The sequence below is a fragment of the Spermophilus citellus genome (genome assembly GCF_964194105.1).
Source record: "Spermophilus citellus genome assembly, chromosome: 10".
NCBI lineage: Eukaryota > Metazoa > Chordata > Mammalia > Rodentia > Sciuridae > Spermophilus > Spermophilus citellus.
In genome coordinates this window covers 34,714,536-34,733,233 of record NC_138197.1, presented here as the reverse complement: position 1 = coordinate 34,733,233, position 18,698 = coordinate 34,714,536, and the positions used below count along the sequence as shown (strand labels likewise).

Here is an 18,698-nt window from a genome sequence, read left to right as displayed (position 1 = left end):
TCCCACAGCTCCCTTAAACTATCTTTTCATTCTTTCTTTTGCTCCTCAGATCAAATGATTTCACAAGACCTGACTTCAAGTTTGCGTGAAGTCCTTTTTTTTTATTTGATACAGTCTGATGTTGAAGCCCTCTAATTAATTTTTAAGTTCAATTATTGTATTCTTCAGATACCAGATTTCTACTTAGTAGTTTTTATATTTTTCTTTGTTGGAATTCTTACTTTGTTTATGCATTTATCTTCCAATCTCAATTAATAGCTTTATGACTATTCTTTAAAATTCTCTGTTGAGTGTATCATCTGCCTCTATTTCATTAAAGTCACTTTCTGGAGATTCATCTTTTTCTTTTGTTTGAAATTTTTCCTGTTTCTTCCTTTTCACTGACCCTCTATATTGGTTTCTCTGTATTAGGAAAAGCAACCATACCTCACTTTTGTCAAAGTGGCCTCATGTAGCAGAAGGACCTCACTAATAAGCCCAACCAGATATTCTAGGTGCCTCTTAAACGTTTGTATTTATCCATATTGTCTTATTCTTAATGGACCCAAGGAGATTAAAGTATAACAAAGTCTGTCAATGTCTTGAGATTAGCAAGACAGAAGCTAATTTCTTGAACTGCAGCAGAAAAAGTTAGCATATTAGGTAGATACTTTAATTACATTGATCCTCAAGGAGAAGCTGGGAGTTAGAATATATCTTTCATTCACTCTATTCAAAGCTGGGAAGAGGATCTGTGGCAAATGCTTCCATTCTTATTCATACTACACATATATTCAACTTAATGCTTTGTTCTTTATTTTTTGCTCCCTGAGACAGGCAAGTTAGCTAGACACTTAGCTTTATCTTGGGAGCCAGCCAATCAGAAGAGTTATTGGAAGGAACCACATACTCATTCATGTCCCTAGAGACAGACTGACTGCCTGATCCTTCGGCTACTAAATGCAGGCTAATTGAAGGCCTGATCCACAGAGAGCCTCTGGGAAAGTTGAGGCATTAAGTATGTAGTCAAGCCTTCTCCAGGGAAAAGCTGGGTGCTGAAAAGTTTTTACCTGCTCACTTTGCACTGAGCCCTAGGAAAGAGCTGCTGAAAGTGCTCATGTACCCCATTTAAAACCACCTTTTTGTTCTCTGTGGTTTCAGAGTACTTGAGAATGAAAGACCCATCCAATCCTAGAATCATCTAGAGGTAGATGATTTAGGAGCCAGACACTTGGATAGGAGCTGTAAAAGTTGGGGTGCTTGATGTGTTGAACAATTTCTTCCAGGAAGAAGCTGGAGACCCAGTTTTATCACTAAAGCAAGCCAGGAGTGGAAGGCATGGGAAGTGCCCACACTCTAATTTTGTACTCCAGAAGTCTACTGTTAACCTGTCCCTTCTCTCCCAAACAAGGCCAATTAGAAACCCAACCCTCAGGAATAACTGGGAAAGCATGTAGATAGACCCATTTTAGGGAGAAGTAGGAACTTTCAGCTAACTTTTCAAAATCCAAGCACTTTTAAGCTTATTGCTGTTTTCAGGAGAGGTTTAACATACTATGTTATAAAGTATCATTGGTATAATTAAATCAAAACTAAGAAATTTTACAAAAATTTAATTCTAGGATTTACAGAAAAAAAGGAATGGTTCTAAATATAACCAAGCATTGAGCGGATTAACAATTATGAGATCCTTTATTGGTCAGCAATCTTAGGTTAAGTACAAAATCAGGCCAAATAGGCACAGTAATAGCAGAAATAAAAAATGATAAATCTGCCCATGCTGAACCTGCATTTTATAGAAAAAAATTTAACGATACTTTTCAATTACTTATTTAATCTATAATTATATTGTCTATAAAAAGTATATTACAATGATATATCTATAGGAGGTTCTGATAGAGACAAGCCTTGAAAAAAACAGGGTTGGAAGAAAAGCCTTATATTTTTCAATGCGTGGTCTGAATTATGCTCTTCATTATTGGTATTTCTATTAAATGCATTCAAATCATGATAACAGAATCATTTTTTAAGACCTCTCTTCCTTGAAGAATTTATTTCACTTATTTCCTGCTCTTCACATTACCTTCCTCCCAGCTCATCGGGTGTAGCTGAAGTAGGAGGAACTGTCCCTGACACCATCACTGAGTGGAAGGCAGGGGCCCTCTGCCTGTCCAATGACACTGGGCTTGGTCTCTCTCCCACTGCCTCTCTCCGAGTCTTCCAGCCCTTCTTTGTGGAGCTCACAATGCCCTACTCTGTGGTCCGTGGAGAGGCCTTCACACTCAAGGCCACTGTGTTGAACTACCTTCCCAAATGCATCCGGGTAAGGATGTCTTTTCTAAATTGAATATAAGGCAGCAGTCAAGTAAATTAAAAATTGCATTTCTAGGAATACTGACAAACTCTTTTATACAAGATGTGATCAACAGAAAGTGAATACCATCAGAGAGATATTCATATCTTATATATATATTATAATTGCTATTATCTCTAAGTACTGAATTGCAAAAACAAGTTTCTAACCCTTATTATAACCCTTTAAAGCTAGATAGTTTGGGCAATATAATGATTTTGAGGTGGGCTGAAGTGTAGCTGAGTGGTCAAGTACTTGCTACCATGTACAAAGTTCTGAATTCTATTTCCAACACTTGGCGGGGGTGGAGATTTCTGACATAGACAACAAATACCAATGCTGTTCCTGCTCATGTCAGATTTTCTAAGATTCACCTTCTATATTCCTACATAGTTAACTTTATTCATTATGCTCAACCTCATTTTAAAAGTTCTTTGTGAGCACATTACCTGTGCTGAAACCATAACTATTTATAGACTTGTAAACTCTGCTGGGAGAGCTTAGAAAAATGACCAAGCTTCCAGATCACAGAAGCAGAGCTCATACAGACAAGGAGCCAGCATTACCTTGCCTCACCTTTGGTCCCACCATCTGGAAGAAGAGGCTCCCCTAGAATACTGAGATCAACCAACATTACTAAGATTAAGTTGACTCAGGTTCTAAAGTTATTCAGTGCTCACTGATAAAATCTTTAAGCCTAAGTACCCCAACACCTAACCATTCCCTCAATATTCTTTATTTCAATACCATTATCCTTCTGGTCTCCTACTTATAAACTTTTTGTCTGTTGTGTGGTTTCAGGTCCGCATACAGCTGGAAACCTCCCCCACATTCCTAGCTGTCCCAGTGGAAAAGGGGCAAGGGTCTCATTGCGTCTGTGGTGATGGGCGGCACACTGTGTCCTGGGAAGTAACTCCAAAGTCATTAGGTGAGGAACAGACTCCTGGAGTCTCTAATTCTCTACTCAAGGATTGTGTGTCTCAGTGTTACTTTCCTCAAGCCAAGACCTCCAGATGGTAGGAGGTCTGTAATTCTAGGATTCCTAGAAGAATACCCTCACTTCCTCACCTCCATCTCCACCTTATATTCTCAGTATCAGAGGCCTCTAGGTTATGTTGCTTTATTTCTGCTCTTATGTTTTTTATGAAATATAAGCCTACAGAGCATTAAACATTTATAAATCTTGAAATCAGAAGCACAGAGGAAAAGAAAGATGGTACTTATCTCTACTGCTTTTTTGTTTTTGCTTTTTTAGGAAATGTGAATTTCACTGTGAGTGCAGAAGCACTGGAGTCTCAGGAGCTCTGTGGGAGTGAAGTGGCTATGGTCCCTAAATATGGAAAGAAAGACACAATCATCAAGCTACTGTTGGTTGAAGTAAGTAAACCTGTCCATTTGATAAGTCATACAAAAACAGCACTGAATCAGGTTAGGGAAGAAGAGATGGATAATATATAATCCATAATAACATTCATACTACACATATTTGGATATAATTAATAATTACAATAATAATATATGATGGTTTCTTAAAATTTTTCTTCTCTATTCCTATCTACCTATCATCCCCATCTCAGACTCTGTCTCATGTATGTGTATGTGTGTGTGTGTGTGTGTGTGTGTGTGTCTGTCTGTCTCTCTCTCATGACATGTTTTCTGTATTTTTCCCTCATGCTGTCACCTATCAACATGTCTCCTTCATAATGCTTATATTTAACTTGATAATATAATGCAGTTCAAATCCTTCTCTTTAGTATTCAAAATTCTGTTGTTTATCAGTACACATGCTCTGAGAGTCAGTTTATGATTATCTCTAACTTCTTTTTCTTTTCCCTAAAGCCTGAAGGACTAGAGAAGGAAGTAACATTCAACTCACTCCTTTGTCCCTCAGGTAAGAGTCAACTATTTTGATTAAAATAGCACTAAATACAGCTTGTATAATGTTTGAAGTCCAAAGAATTTTTGTATATTTTGTCCCTTTCACTGTGAGGTAATACCTGATAAAGTTTCTAATTCTGTAACTTTCCTAAGTACAAAGATTAATGCTTGCATAGTCTTTAACCTGATACTGAGATATATATAAAGATGGCTGGCATAACTTTTTAGATCTGCTTCTCCATCAGAGGGCAGCACTCCACCTGATCCCAGCTTTATTTCAAACTCTGCATGTGTGAGTCTTTTATTTTCTAATCCTCCATCGCCCTTTGCTGCAACCACAAGTCTGGCCTTGCTGATTATGGCACATTGCCTTTATTTTGCTGAAGTATATTCCTGCTGTACTTAATCTGATGAGAGTTTTTTCATGAAAGGATGTTGAATTTTGTCAAAGCTTTTACTTCATCCAATGAAATGATCATGTGTTTGTTCTCCCTTTTATTAAAGTGATATGTAACATTTATTGATTTGTTTTTGTTAAAATATACTTAGAGATAAATCGCACTTGATCATGGCAAATGATACTGTTAATGAGTTGTTGAATTCAATTTGCTAGTAGATTTTTGAGGATTGTTACATCTATGTTCATAAAAGATATTGGCTTATAATTTTCTTTTCTTGTAATACCTCTTTCTGGTATGGGTAGTGCTGTCGCATAAAAAGCTTTTGGAACAGAAACACATACGTGGCACCAAGATCCATATGCTTTTCACCATGAGTTCTCTCTCTTTTTTTTTTTTTTAATTTCTGCCTGACTCATGTGGTCCAGCTGTAATATTATCCCCTGAATTCCCAGGGAGGTGAAGCCAGAGTGGGCTCCCTGGAAAGCATCTTGGAATGCCAAGGGAGCTGGATAACTGCCTCTGATTCTTTTCCTCCTGTAGAAACCACGGACTCAGGGAAAACTTCTCCTCTAGTATTGTATCTACCTGGAGGAGTGAGTTGATGTGGTTAAAGTGAGATAATTCGTCTTATCCTTCTAATTTGGTTTTAATTCAATTCTTTGGACCACACAGTTTTCTCAGACTTATTTCCAAGTATCAGAGGTTTCAAAAAGCTGTTCTTGTCTCCAGATATCTGCTAGTTCAACTTTCTATGGAAAAGGTGGATATATGCTATAGTCTTAGTTTTAATGGAACTAAAGCAATCCCTTCTTTAGTTTACATTTATACTTCCAACAGTATACATTTCCATAATGTATACTTAATCATTAATTACCACCTTTTTGCAAAAAAAAGTTGTATTAAAAATATTTTGTTGTGGTTTTAAATTATATTTCCCTAATCACAAGTGAACATAAGCTTAGTTTTGCATGTTTATAAATTGCCTTTACATCACTTGACCATTTGTGTTTTGAATATTTTAATTTTTTAGCCTTACTTGCATGACACTGGATTTTTTATCAGTTGACTATATTGCATATATTTTCATTTATGTGGCTATTTTTAAAATTTTTCTTATGATATCTTATTTCTTATATACGCCTTAAATATTATGAATAAGAGAAGATATATACCACACTTCTCTAATTTTCTTCTTCTTGTACTTCACCAAGATTAAAAACAGCATTAGATATATGTTCATCACTAGCAATTATTTAATTTTAAATGAGTCAAAATGTTGTCCTGCTCTTGGTTATTTTTCTTTTCAGTTTGCTAATGATGTTTGTTGACTTACAAAATTTTCAATATTAACTTTATGATAAGGGATGCAATATGAAAGCAAATACTATACTTCTCTTATTTTCATCTTCACATAATCCACCAACATTTAAACAGAAACATATATCCATCTTTAGTAATTATTTTATTTTCAAGAAGTCAAATGCTATTCATCTTCATCTCCTCATACCCATTTTTAGGTCTTCATAAAAATACTATAATCATTAAGGTGAAAATTGAAGAAAGAATATAAGATTATTGTAGAATTTGAGTGCTTTGGGGGAATTTTCCTTTGCTTATGTATATATACAGGTTTTGTTGGGGGATTTTTTTCCTTATACAATGCATTATTGATTAAGGAGAGTGAAGGCAGCCAAAAATAAAATAGATGATCTTATCCTAGCCATAGGATGAACGCAACTGAACCACAACATTACAAGGGTCTTATCAATCTGTTTTGAAATGAAACTCTATATACAGGGGAAAAAATGTATTGAGGGATGAAATTCAGAATATCTTAGAATCCCAATAGCCATGTATAAGATGTTAAAGAAAACTGTTCTACAAAAAAGAAGACCAACTTTTCAGGAATAATTTAGGAGTAAGTCATAATTTTAACTGAGGGATCATAAAATATATATATTGCATCTTCAGAAACATATATTGCAGAAATAGTTTCCCTATGACTGATTTGTTTCTTCCCTTAGGCACTGAGGTATCTGAACAATTATCCCTGAAGTTGCCACCAAATGTAGTAGAGGAATCTGCCCGAGCCTCTGTCTCAGTCTTGGGTGAGTTTCCAGTCCCTAAGTGAACTTGGATATTAACAGCTTCTACTATATTTCTTTTCCATAAATATTTATTTAAATTAACAGATATAATTTTAATGTTTTTCTTCTTTCCCTCTTTGGGTTTGTTTATTGCTTCCGATCATACTTCTATCTATGAAATACACCTTCCTAAAAATCCTAATTATTTTCAAGCACAGCTAATTACTGTTTTCCTTTTAATACTTCAGATAGAGTATAATCTCTAAACTTTATGACTTCCCTCTCTCCCATTTCATAGGAGATATATTGGGCTCTGCAATGCAAAACACACAGAATCTCCTCCAGATGCCTTATGGTTGTGGAGAACAGAATATGGTTCTCTTTGCTCCTAACATCTATGTTCTGGATTATCTAAATGAAACACAGCAGCTGACTCCAGAGATCAAATCCAAAGCCATTGGCTATCTCAACACTGGTGAGTTACTGAATGAGTGAGTGGAAAGCTGACAATATTATTTCAGTTTATTTCCCAGTACGCTTGAATTAATTATCAATGCTATGTATTATACATCAGTTTATCCTACCATGATTGCTACTATGGTATGAATACTCTGATGGTTAATTTCACAAAAACTATCCAATCTCCAATAAAATTTTTAGCACTCAAAACCTTCTAAAGTATGACAGAAATATTCAGCAAAAGGTACAAGAGAGGCCAAAGCATTTTAATAATGTCTCTAGCCTGTGAATACACATTTATCTGTCATATTGTTTCACTAACCTTCCATTCCAGGTTACCAAAGACAGTTAAACTACAAGCACCACGATGGCTCTTATAGCACCTTTGGGGAGAAATATGGCAGGAAGCAGGGCAACACCTGGTAAGTGAAGGGCAATTTTATGAACTCTCATTTCTGTACCAATTTTTTTCATATATTACCACATTTGTATTCACAGAAACTCTAGACATATACTAGCTAGATAAATACAGAAAAATTAGCAAAGTAACAAGCCAAAAATCTGATGTTTAAATACAATGTGTTAGACTTGTTCCCCAAATTTACCCTGTTGATAATATACATAGTGTTTTTTTCTAAATTGGCTCCCATAACCATGAGTTTTTAAATGACATTGTCAGTGAACATATTACTTCCAGATAAACCATGTTAACTCAATTTTTATTGTTTTCTTAGATCATGCTTGTCTTGACTGAGAAAAATATCACTAAAAGGAGAAAAGAATTAAGGACACTGTGATATGAGACATTATGCTTTAAATCCCTCAGGCAAAAACCAGTTAAAAGTTATTACATTAAAAAGCTGATTATAGAAGATTCTGTCAGGTATAGAAGAAAATCTCTGAAGAAAAGAGAGATCTAAAACCTTTCCTCCTGAAATAACTAAGAAAAATAAGTAAGTTAGAAATGCTTAGACTTCCTGTGGCAAATACCAGACCTATAGGAAAAAAATGAGACCTACATATACAAGGAGACTAAAGGAGAGAGGAATTCTAAATACACAAAAATTCCTGTTATGTTACTCTTCTACGTAGAGAAGTGTCATAGGAAGCCTATTGCTGGTATGTGTTTATAAAATCCTCCTGACAATATAACATCATCATCACTTGCTCCCCGACAGGCTCACAGCCTTTGTACTGAAGACTTTTGCCCAGGCTCGAAAATATATCTTCATTGATGAAACACACATTACCCAAGCCCTCACCTGGCTCTCCCAGAAGCAGAAGGACAATGGCTGCTTCAGGAGCTCTGGGTCACTGCTCAACAATGCCATAAAGGTGAATCATTCCAGGGCTAGTTTTGATGTGTCCATTAGGATATCTATAAGGATGAAGAAAAGAAGTGACAATGTAGAAATTCCTGGCAGAAGTCATCCAAGGAAAATAAAACCTGGATAACACCAAGAAAGAGGGAATGGAACTTAGAATTTTTGTGATACTTTAGGTCATTGGGGATGGATATGAATAAAAATAAATTCCATGACACAGCTCAGTAGAACAAGCTGTTCAATGAGATTCTGAAAAGTTAAATTATTCAAGTCTTTTCCTTTTCCATATTCACAGGGAGGAGTAAAAGATGAAGTCACCCTCTCTGCCTATATCACCATAGCCCTTCTGGAGATTCCACTCTCAGTCACTGTAGGTACCACCTCATTTCCCTGGTAAAGAGTAGTTCTGCATGCAACAAAACCCCTTACCTGCTCTCTGAAACACTAACCTACCGAAACCCAACTGTCAGCCTTTCATCTAAGCAGTGTCAATGACTTCTAGACCAATAGAGAATTTGGCCAATCTATTAAGACACACTTGTACTTTCCCAGTCATGCCTCTGGGCTATATCCCCCTTTAGGATTTTTCTCCAGAGAATCCTAAAGATATGGTCTATGTTTCTGGGCTTGCATAGGTAAGAATAGCACCCTGCACAGTCACACATGCCTGTAATCCCAGCTACTTAGGAGTGGAGGCAGGAGGATCATAAGTTTCAGGACAGGCTAGGCAAATCAGCAAGACCCTGTCTCAAAACAAAACAATTTTTAAATCTTGGGGCTGTAGTTCAGTGGTCAAACACCCTGAGTTCAATCCTCAGTACCACAAAAAATGTATATGTGTATATGTGTGTATATGAGAATGGCAGAGCAAAATCTATTCTTTCAATATCCATTAGAATGAGGAACAGATGAACAAATGTATTCAAAAAACTTCTTTATCTCCTGTTTCATAAACTGTGTGATAACCTGGGAATGCTGGCACCCCTGTTCACATAGCTTAGTTTTACTTTTTGTTCTCCTATCACAGCATCCTGTTGTCCGCAATGCCTTGTTTTGCCTGGATTCAGCCTGGAAGTCGGCAAAGGAAGGAGCCCATGGCACCCATGTCTACACCAAGACACTGTTGGCCTATGCATTTGCCCTGGCAGGTAACCAGGACAAGAGGAAAGAAATATTGAACTCACTTGATGAGGAAGCTGTAAAAGAAGGTGAGAGAACACCTGATATCTTTCTCTCATCCCACATTCTCTGTATCAAGAACTACATTACAAAACTTCCCTACTCCTACCTCTTATGATCCTTATCCCCTCTTCTTTTATCTACACTATATATAAATATAAATATATATATACATATATATTCCACATCATATTTATATATATTCCACATCATATTTTTATAAGATTCAGGATACCTTAATAAAATCAGACATCAAAATATAAGAGATGATAGATTTAGTAGTGAGAAGTTTGGCCTCTGGAGACTAGCTTCAAAGTATCTTATGTATGTGATCATGGGCAAGTCAGCAACTTGTCTGTTTCAGTTCCTTCATCAGTAGAATGAGGCTAATAATATAATTTATCTCATAAGATTGTTGTAGTAAATAAATGAATACATGGAAAACACTAGTAGAATATATGGCCAAGAGAATTCTATAAAAGTACTAGCTATTATTACAAAGATATCAGTTCCTTATACCCAACCCTTACACAATGCCATCATATCATCTTAAACATAAGAAAAGATTCATGGACTTGCCCCATGAACAAATTCTGATATTTTAATCTGATTTCACAATACCAATAATGTTGACCAATCTATTCATATTCACAAAATTCTTCTACATATACTGTGGTCTATATGAGGTATTAAAGAAATAGAAAATAAAATGCAGATATTAAATGGCCAGTAAAATGTATTCTACCTTTGTCTTTTAGCAGTGTACTTTAATATTTGGTAAATGTTTCAGATATACCAAGAAAAGCATAAAGAATATTTAGAAACACCCATATAACTCTCTCCCAGTGTAAGAAATAAAGTATTACCAATGCAGAAAAAAAAATCCCTATGTTACCACTTCTACTATCAGAGGTTGTCATTATCCTGAATTTTTCATTACAATTTTCATGGATTTCTTTATATTTCTGCTACATATTCCTAAGTAATATTATAATTTTCACATTTCACACCTTTAGATATGCAGTATTACATTTATGTTTGTTCATCTTTTATTTTTTAAGTTCAACATTATACTAATGTCAATCTCCACACATGTCCCTGTAACTTTAGTTCATTACTTTTCACTGCTGTACAATATATTATAATATATAATTAGGTTATAATTTATATGTTGAGTTTCTCCTCATGAATCCTTTGTTACCTTTTGCTATTACAAACAACACTACAGTAAATATTCAGGTGTTTATCTCATTGTACATGTGTTTCCAAAAATTATACTTTGATCATAAGCTAAACACACTTTCTCCATTTCTGAATATTGCCAAATTGCTCCAAAGGAGCAGTCGACATCTCATAGTAGTGAACATCAGCTCCCACTGCTCCCAATGTTTCACACCCATGTGGTATTTCATGTAGTAGTTCAATTTTTAGTATTTTAAGGATTAATTTTTTTTCTTTTTAAATCTAATGAGTGTAAAGTGTATTATTTCATGTGATCTGTGATACTCACAAGAAACCTCTAAGGACAGGCCTGACAAAAATCTTGACATATTCTAGATATGGTTTAAACAACATCAGAAATAGGAAATAGCCGCGACCAGTGAGAGAACTTGCTCTGCCATCCCAACTGTAGTAACTATTTCAAAGTACAGATGGCAAAAGGTTCTGACTCTGGCAACATTAGCTGCCTTAACTTGGATGAAATACACCAAGTTCATATTTTCATTGAGGGGAACGTGTCTCTATGAGGTTTTAAATATTACAATCAGAAAGAAACCCTCTCTTCAGCTCCAATTTGGATACTTTCATCTTAAAATAAATATGAATATTTAGTCACTTATGAGTATCTATTTCTCCCACCCAGATAATACTATCCACTGGACACGGCCTCAGAAACCCAAGGCACCACAGGGACTTTTGTACCAACCCCAGGCTCCCTCTGCTGAGGTGGAGATGACGGCCTATGTGCTCCTCACTCTCCTCACAGTCCAGCCGGCCCCGACCTCAGAGGACCTGACTTCTGCAGTGCCCATTGTAAAGTGGATCACAAAGCAACAGAATTCCCATGGTGGTTTCTCCTCCACCCAGGTTGGTTATTTGCCAGAATCTTCAATTAACCTTCAAGTAGATAAAGACAAACACAGGAGAAAAAAATGAAAATGAAAATACCTTGAAAGATTGTCAGTATCTAGGGATAATTATATAAATCAAAGATGACTAAAAAGAAAATGCATAGAATTCTGGCACCCTGTCCCTGTGCTATCACAGTCTCCTGTTTTCAAAACTCTGCCTCCCTAAAGTAGTGGTGTGGCATCAGCAGAACAAGGAGGAAGTCTCCTACCAGCTCTTCTCCAGTTTTAGGAATCCCTTCACAACTGTTCACGGGAACTCTAAATACAATCATCTTGCCTTGAGAATCTCCATTCTCAGGTCCTCTGACACATTTCATGGCCCCCATCTGCCTCTTAGTACACATTCATTCTTAGAAGCATAAGGAATTGTTTTTACCCATCCAACTTCCTAAGTCTAACTATATAACCATGTATCTAAACATGAAGATGAGATAACATCTCAAAACAAGGAAGCCATATATCTGGATGGGGCTAGGCTTCTTTTTTTTTTTTTAATAATACCCACCTTACAAGAACTACCAAGGGGTCCTATAAGAACTACCTTCATCCCTTCCAAGGGCAGTGCCCTCAATGACTTAAGGACCTCCCACTAGGCCTCATCTTTTAAAAGATTCCACCACCTCTCAATTTCACCACTCTGAGGACCAGACATTCAACACGTGAACCCAAAAGGACAAACCATTTCCAAACCATTGCAATATCTAAGTGGGTTCTCCCACTCCTCTTTCAGGACACAGTGGTGACTCTCCATGCTTTATCCAAATATGGAGCAGCTACTTTTACTAGGACTGGGAAAGGTGCACAGGTCACCATCCAGTCTTCAGGGAAATTTTCCTCAAAATTCCAAGTGGACAACAACAACCGCCTGTTACTACAGCAGGTCTCCTTACCAACAGTGCCTGGGGAATACAGTGCAAGAGTGACGGGAGAAGGATGTGTCTATCTCCAGGTGAGACTCTCAGGGTAAAGGAAGACAAGGGTTTACACAGTATCTGTTATCACCCAAAAATCCTAGCTCAGCAAACCATGGAGGCAAATCAGAACTGAGGAAGAATAAGAGGAAAAAAGAGATTCTGTCTTTAATATTCCACAGACATCCTTGAAATACAATATTCTCCCAGACAAGGAAGACTTCCCATTTGCTTTAGAGGTACTGACTCTTCCCCAAACTTGTGATGGACCCAAAAGCCACACCACCTTCCAGATCTCCATGAATATCAGGTAAGATTTTTTGACTATATCACCTAAATCTAGGAGTAACAACCAGTCTTCTTACTTGGACTCCTCATCAAGCTAAACATTGTGACAGTAAGTGCTCACACTGCATTTATTTAAAAGGTAATGTATTCTTTCATATTGATGCAATAGAATTTCTTGGTGATGAAGTTTAAATTGTCCATCCCCTGCCTCTAGGACCTATTATTGTCTAATGTTACTTAAAAGTTACTGAATTCCTTCAATCTAATGAAATCCTGAAATCCTATTGTACTTGATATAGTTATGGCAAAGAGAGAATTCTTGCAAAGCTTGAATAGGAGAAAAGAGTGAATCTTTGGTTGTAATTCCAACGGGCAATAAATAAATCTCAAGTTACATACAATACAATCAATTTGGGAGGGAAATATATTTATATACATTTAAATAGCTACCGGCCTCACAAAAAAAGTATCTGTCTGTAAGAATATTATAATTTGGCTGGGAAAAGATTAAGATAAGTGTACGTAATAAACATCTGGCATAGATTAGAGGCCCCCAGTCAGAGAACCACTTGTGGTGCTTTCTTAAAACACAGATCCTCAGAATCCACACATTTGAAATTCTGATTCAATCAGTTCTGGAGTAGGGCTGGTCTCTATAGCTATAACAGGTCCTATTAAAAATTCTTATGCACTACCACTTTTCTAACCATTGGGATGGCATATTTGGGAGGATTTAATGTGTACTTTGTAGAGTACTTAATATGACATAGAAAAACGGGAATATTTAATAACATAGAAAACCCTAATCCCTTCCTTTGCTGGGTTCTTAGATACACTGGGAGTCGTCCTGTCTCCAACATGGTCATTGCTGATATAAAGATGGTTTCTGGCTTCATCCCCCTGAAGCCAACAGTGAAAATGGTAGGTTTATTATAAGCCCAGGATACTCTGTTCTATTTAATGTTTTATGTATCCCTACACTAAGAAAATACTGTTATTAAAACAATATTAAATCAACCTCTATCAATGATTTATATTATTTCCAGACTCACAATTACAATTTGGCATGTTTGTATGAGTTCCCACCAAGTGCAGAGTATTCTGTCAGAAGTCATGATGGCTAAGGTAAAAAATATCATAGGTTCCTGCTTGCACAGAGCTTAGAATCTTAATGCACATGAACATAAACGCATGAAAAAACATGAAAATGACTGACATGAACTATCATAAGTATTACAGAAGTTAAGAGAAGAGATTGCTCTAAGTCAAATAAAACAAAAAATTTCCATCACAAATAAACAATATGAAATAGGAGTAATTCCCAAGTTTAGGCTATTTAGTTCCTTTCAGATAAATCAATTTTACCATGGGTCATGTGCCATACTACTACTAAACTCTTCATCCAAATTACCTTTAACTTTTATTTTTCCTACATGTTTTTACTTACAAAAAGCATTTGAAGGAATTGGGAATAAGAATTTTCCCCCCTCTGGATCCTCTAGGGGTCTCATTTATTTTATTAACATTGTGTTATTTTAATTTTCTTCAGCTTGAAGGACTGAACCATGTGAACCGGACTGAAGTCAGCAACAATCATGTCTTGATTTACCTGGATAAGGTGAGAGCCCTGCCAGTGTAGCTGAAAAAAATATAGATAAAAATCCTTCTAAAGATGTTGCCTTGGAAGTAAGTTCATGCACTTTGTAGACATCCCTTCTAAACTAGAAATCTGAGAACTCCAATGAATGTTTTTCTTCTCTTTTATTTAAACCTGGGATTATGAGTAGAAGTAGCTTATTCTAATATTTGGATATAAATATTTCTTGAACCCTATAAGCAAGAGATTTTCTACAAAATGTTTTCATTATGTCCACAAGTTATTTTGAAGATACTGGATAATGTAAGGAAGTAACCAATTGCAATTAGTCAATTATTATATCAGCATCCCCATCAACAATATAAAAGGGGAAAACACTGTCAATCTCAGCTAGACTTGGATCATAAAATAATAAAAACCAATAATAATAAAGATAATGATAATCAGTTCACCAATGATAATCAGTTCACCAATAAATCAATGTGATTTTATAGATAGGTATGGCAACATAGTTTATGCATGCCTATATTGATAGGAATCACACTTTGCAAAATCACTATTAAAAACAAAAACAAACTTAAACAAACCAGCAGTGGTATGTCATTTACATACCTCTTCAAGTCTACACAAGTACTTCCACAAAATGGAAAAGCAAAACTATACCAAATCTTTGAATAGTTAAAAAAAAAAGAAAGGACATAGCCAGTTAACCAACAAAAAGCATATAGAATTTCCCCCATGCACAGAGCCACAAGATGGCACTGATGGAAGTTATATAAATTGTGTTCATTATTTAAGAAATGTTTTGGCAAATTTCCCTTCTAGTCTAAGGACTTTTGTACAATTTAAGGACCTTGTAGTATGCAGTTAGTTGATAAAGGGTTTTTTCCCCCAAAAAAAAGCAGATGAATGCTTATTCATCCAAGGAGAAAAGAAAGCTTCCTGGAAAGTCCATTTAACTCTCTTTTGCTTTATAGGTGTCAAATCAGACACTGAGCTTGTCCTTCACAGTTCTGCAAGATATTACAGTAAGAGATCTGAAACCAGCCATAGTGAAAGTCTATGATTACTATGAGACAGGTAAGTGTGGGCAACTTTCACATAGAAATTAAAATTCCTCATCAGAAACATAGGTTTAAAAAATGTATAGGGGTGATTTATTACATTAAATTCTCTTTATCACTTCATTTTGTCTCCAAGTTTGATTCTCCCCTTTTTGTCTTTGATACATACAAAATATAAGGTAGTAAGTAGTGCATCAAGTGAATGACATTGACATTTCTGATACAATGAAGTTCTTCAAACAGCAAAGATTCTTTCACTGACTTCATATTTGTTTTTTCAGATGAGTTTGCAATTGCTGAGTACAGTGCTCCTTGCAGCAAAGGTAAATGATTCATACTCCTTCAAAATGAAGTCAGAATTTCTCTGGTTTGTCTCCCAAATCTCTTCCTTCATAAAATTCTGGCTAAATATTCTTCATAGGTATTATATTGCTCACACTGTGTATTGTTGCAGAAAAACATGCATTTGAGAAGAACCAAGGACTCTGTCAAATCTCAGATGGCTTAGAAGGCTGCTTATAGGATAATTATATATAATAGATTTCATTTCCTACTAATTGGGTTTCCTTAGGCACTATGATGTTCAAATTTAAGGAAAGGAATGTTTTCTCTTCATGGAAATCCAAGTTTATCTTAATTTCCTTTTCTTTCCACTATCACAGATCATGGAAATGCCTGAGAACTACGTGAACAAAAAATACTTTGCTATATAGTCTCTGCTCACAGGACTTCACAGAAAAGAAACTCTTCTTGCATCTTCAAAGATTTGATAAATAAACCTTTTTTTCTTATCAGTTTCTTTCATTGCTTCCTCATTCATTCAATAATCATTTCTCCCTTTTCTATGATTCCAAATAGAAACCTGAGACAAAAATTAACAGCAATCGATGGCTGAATGAGTTCAGAATATGAAAAAACTTAGCAATGTTGGTCTGAGTAAGCTTCACAGAGGAGAAAGAAAAAAAGCGTTGGATTATATATGAGGAGAATTTATAGTGTGTTTGGTTATAGAAATGCCTGAAGGAAAAAACAATGAGTGTATTTTTATGAGAAAATAAAAAGATAGACTTGACTAAAGGAGACTTTTTAAAGGGAAGTAAGTAAAATACAAAATTGGGTAGGTTATATTGGAAAGCAGCATAACAAATCAGATCCTGACCTGCTTGGGGGTTATATGTCCTAAATTAGACCAGAATCTGCCAACTGCTAAGGGTGACCAGCTTTGGGTATCAGATTCAATAATGGACAACAGACTAAAAATGTTGAAGTGATACATGTATAAGCAAGTTTTCTCAGAAAAGAGAATATATATGTTATGGTACAAAGTCAAATAGGAGTACTATATTAGGCCTTCTTCTGGAACTTTGAGTCAGGATTAAAGCATAGATACAAAGTGTTGGGGTACAAAGATGTTTAGATACAAAAATCAGAGCTCCCAAAATCCAAAATCTCATGTTTTTTTAAGATATCTTATTTCCTTTGCAGTCAATACTAAAATATTATATGAAAGTAGAAGCAGAAGCTTCCAGTAATTGTACAGAAAGAGTGAAAAAGAAGGTAAGAAGGGAGATTCCGAGCATGATACTTTCTAGGGGCAGTCCTAGAATCCAAGCTTTCATTTGGCACTAAACTGAAAATATTGAGTTTGGCAGAAGGTGTAGGTAATATTCCCTAAGAACTTCAAAGAACTCTGAAGTTCAAGCAATATTTAGTTCTGTTTCCAGACTGAGCCAAAATAAAAAAGTAGAATTTATCTCATTCCACTGGTGATTCCTTTACATGGTTTCTTTATATGGTTGTGATAGGCAGTAGGCCCTATACCCTCATTCCTTACAATGAATATATTACACTACGGGGCAAAAGAAATTTTGCAGTTGGATCTTAAACAGGGAAAATGTTGTGTATTATCCAAGAGAATCCAGTGCAATCACATGAGCCATTAGAAGATAGAGAGATTCACTAATTGGAAAGTCAGAGAGATTTGACGCACAAAAAAGACTGGACATGTTGTTGACTTAAGGATAAAAGGAAATATATGTCAAGAAAGCAGTGACCTCAGTTCTTAAACAGCAAGAAACTAAGTTCTACCAACAACCAAAGAGATTAAAAGATAACTACAAGCAGCTAGAAACTAGAAACCATAGCCCAAGTAGACCCTAGTAAAGTGAATATTTTACTAAACCCTAGTAAAGTGAATTCAGTCACATTGTGTCAAATCTCTATGTTGGATAAGTGCTTGCTGTTTTAAGCACATAATTTTTAAAAATATTATTCTAATTTGTTATATATGACATCAGAATGCATTACAATTCATATTATACATATAGAGCACAATTTTTCATATCTCTGATTGCATACAAAGTATAGTCACACTATTCATTGTGGGGACAAGTGCATGGAGTACTGCATACATGGCATACATTAAGGACATCTCAGTGGCAGGCGACTCCCCTCGTGCTAGGCGTGTGAGTGGCAGCCTGCCACCCGTAGACACCGCCGTGGGCGTGAGCTGCGTGTTGCAGTCCCTGTGCTTCCCCCATGGCCCACTCTTCCATTGGTCACTGCAAGGACAGCTAGCCAGAAATTATATTGGTGGCTGCCTGTAATCTGCTTAGCTACACCTGAGTATATATACATGGTAACTGCGCAATAAAATCAGACCTGCTTCCTGCTTGGTCTCCAGAGGTCTTAATTAGTGACCCCGCAGCCACACTCTCCTCCACCCTGTTCTGTGATCCTCCTCGCTGGACGCCTGAGAGCTCACACAATTCATGTCTTCATACGTGTACTTAGGGTAATGATGTCCATCTCATTCCACCATCTTTCCTACCCCCATGCCCCCTCCCTTCCCCTCTCACTCCTTTGCCCTATCTAGAGTTCTTCTAATCCTCCCATGCTCCCAACCTCACTATGAATCAGCCGCCTTATATATATTAAAAAAAAAAAAAAATTCGGCATTTGGTTTTTGGGGATTGACTAATTTCACTAACATTATCTTCTCCAACACCATTTACCTGCAAATGCCATGATTTTATTCTCTTTTAA

At 36.1% G+C, this 18,698-nt stretch overlaps 1 protein-coding gene across 1 annotated transcript in view; it reads left to right on the top strand.

The window, feature by feature from the left end:
• The window catches only part of LOC308658617 (alpha-2-macroglobulin-like), a gene marked incomplete at its 3' end in the record, with an annotated part of 43,067 nt that extends 27,083 nt beyond the window's left edge, over positions 1-15,984 (top strand). The window contains exons 19-35 of the mRNA XM_081311437.1: positions 2,074-2,302; positions 3,134-3,260; positions 3,588-3,709; positions 4,172-4,223; positions 6,636-6,719; positions 6,997-7,173; positions 7,492-7,579; positions 8,336-8,492; positions 8,778-8,852; positions 9,510-9,690; positions 11,526-11,749; positions 12,524-12,742; positions 12,887-13,014; positions 13,823-13,913; positions 14,542-14,610; positions 15,567-15,669; positions 15,935-15,984. Coding sequence (XP_081167563.1) covers positions 2,074-2,302; positions 3,134-3,260; positions 3,588-3,709; positions 4,172-4,223; positions 6,636-6,719; positions 6,997-7,173; positions 7,492-7,579; positions 8,336-8,492; positions 8,778-8,852; positions 9,510-9,690; positions 11,526-11,749; positions 12,524-12,742; positions 12,887-13,014; positions 13,823-13,913; positions 14,542-14,610; positions 15,567-15,669; positions 15,935-15,984 — 2,176 coding nt within the window. The remainder of the gene's footprint in view (positions 1-2,073; positions 2,303-3,133; positions 3,261-3,587; positions 3,710-4,171; positions 4,224-6,635; positions 6,720-6,996; positions 7,174-7,491; positions 7,580-8,335; positions 8,493-8,777; positions 8,853-9,509; positions 9,691-11,525; positions 11,750-12,523; positions 12,743-12,886; positions 13,015-13,822; positions 13,914-14,541; positions 14,611-15,566; positions 15,670-15,934) is intronic.
• Between the last annotated feature and the right edge of the window lie 2,714 nt (positions 15,985-18,698).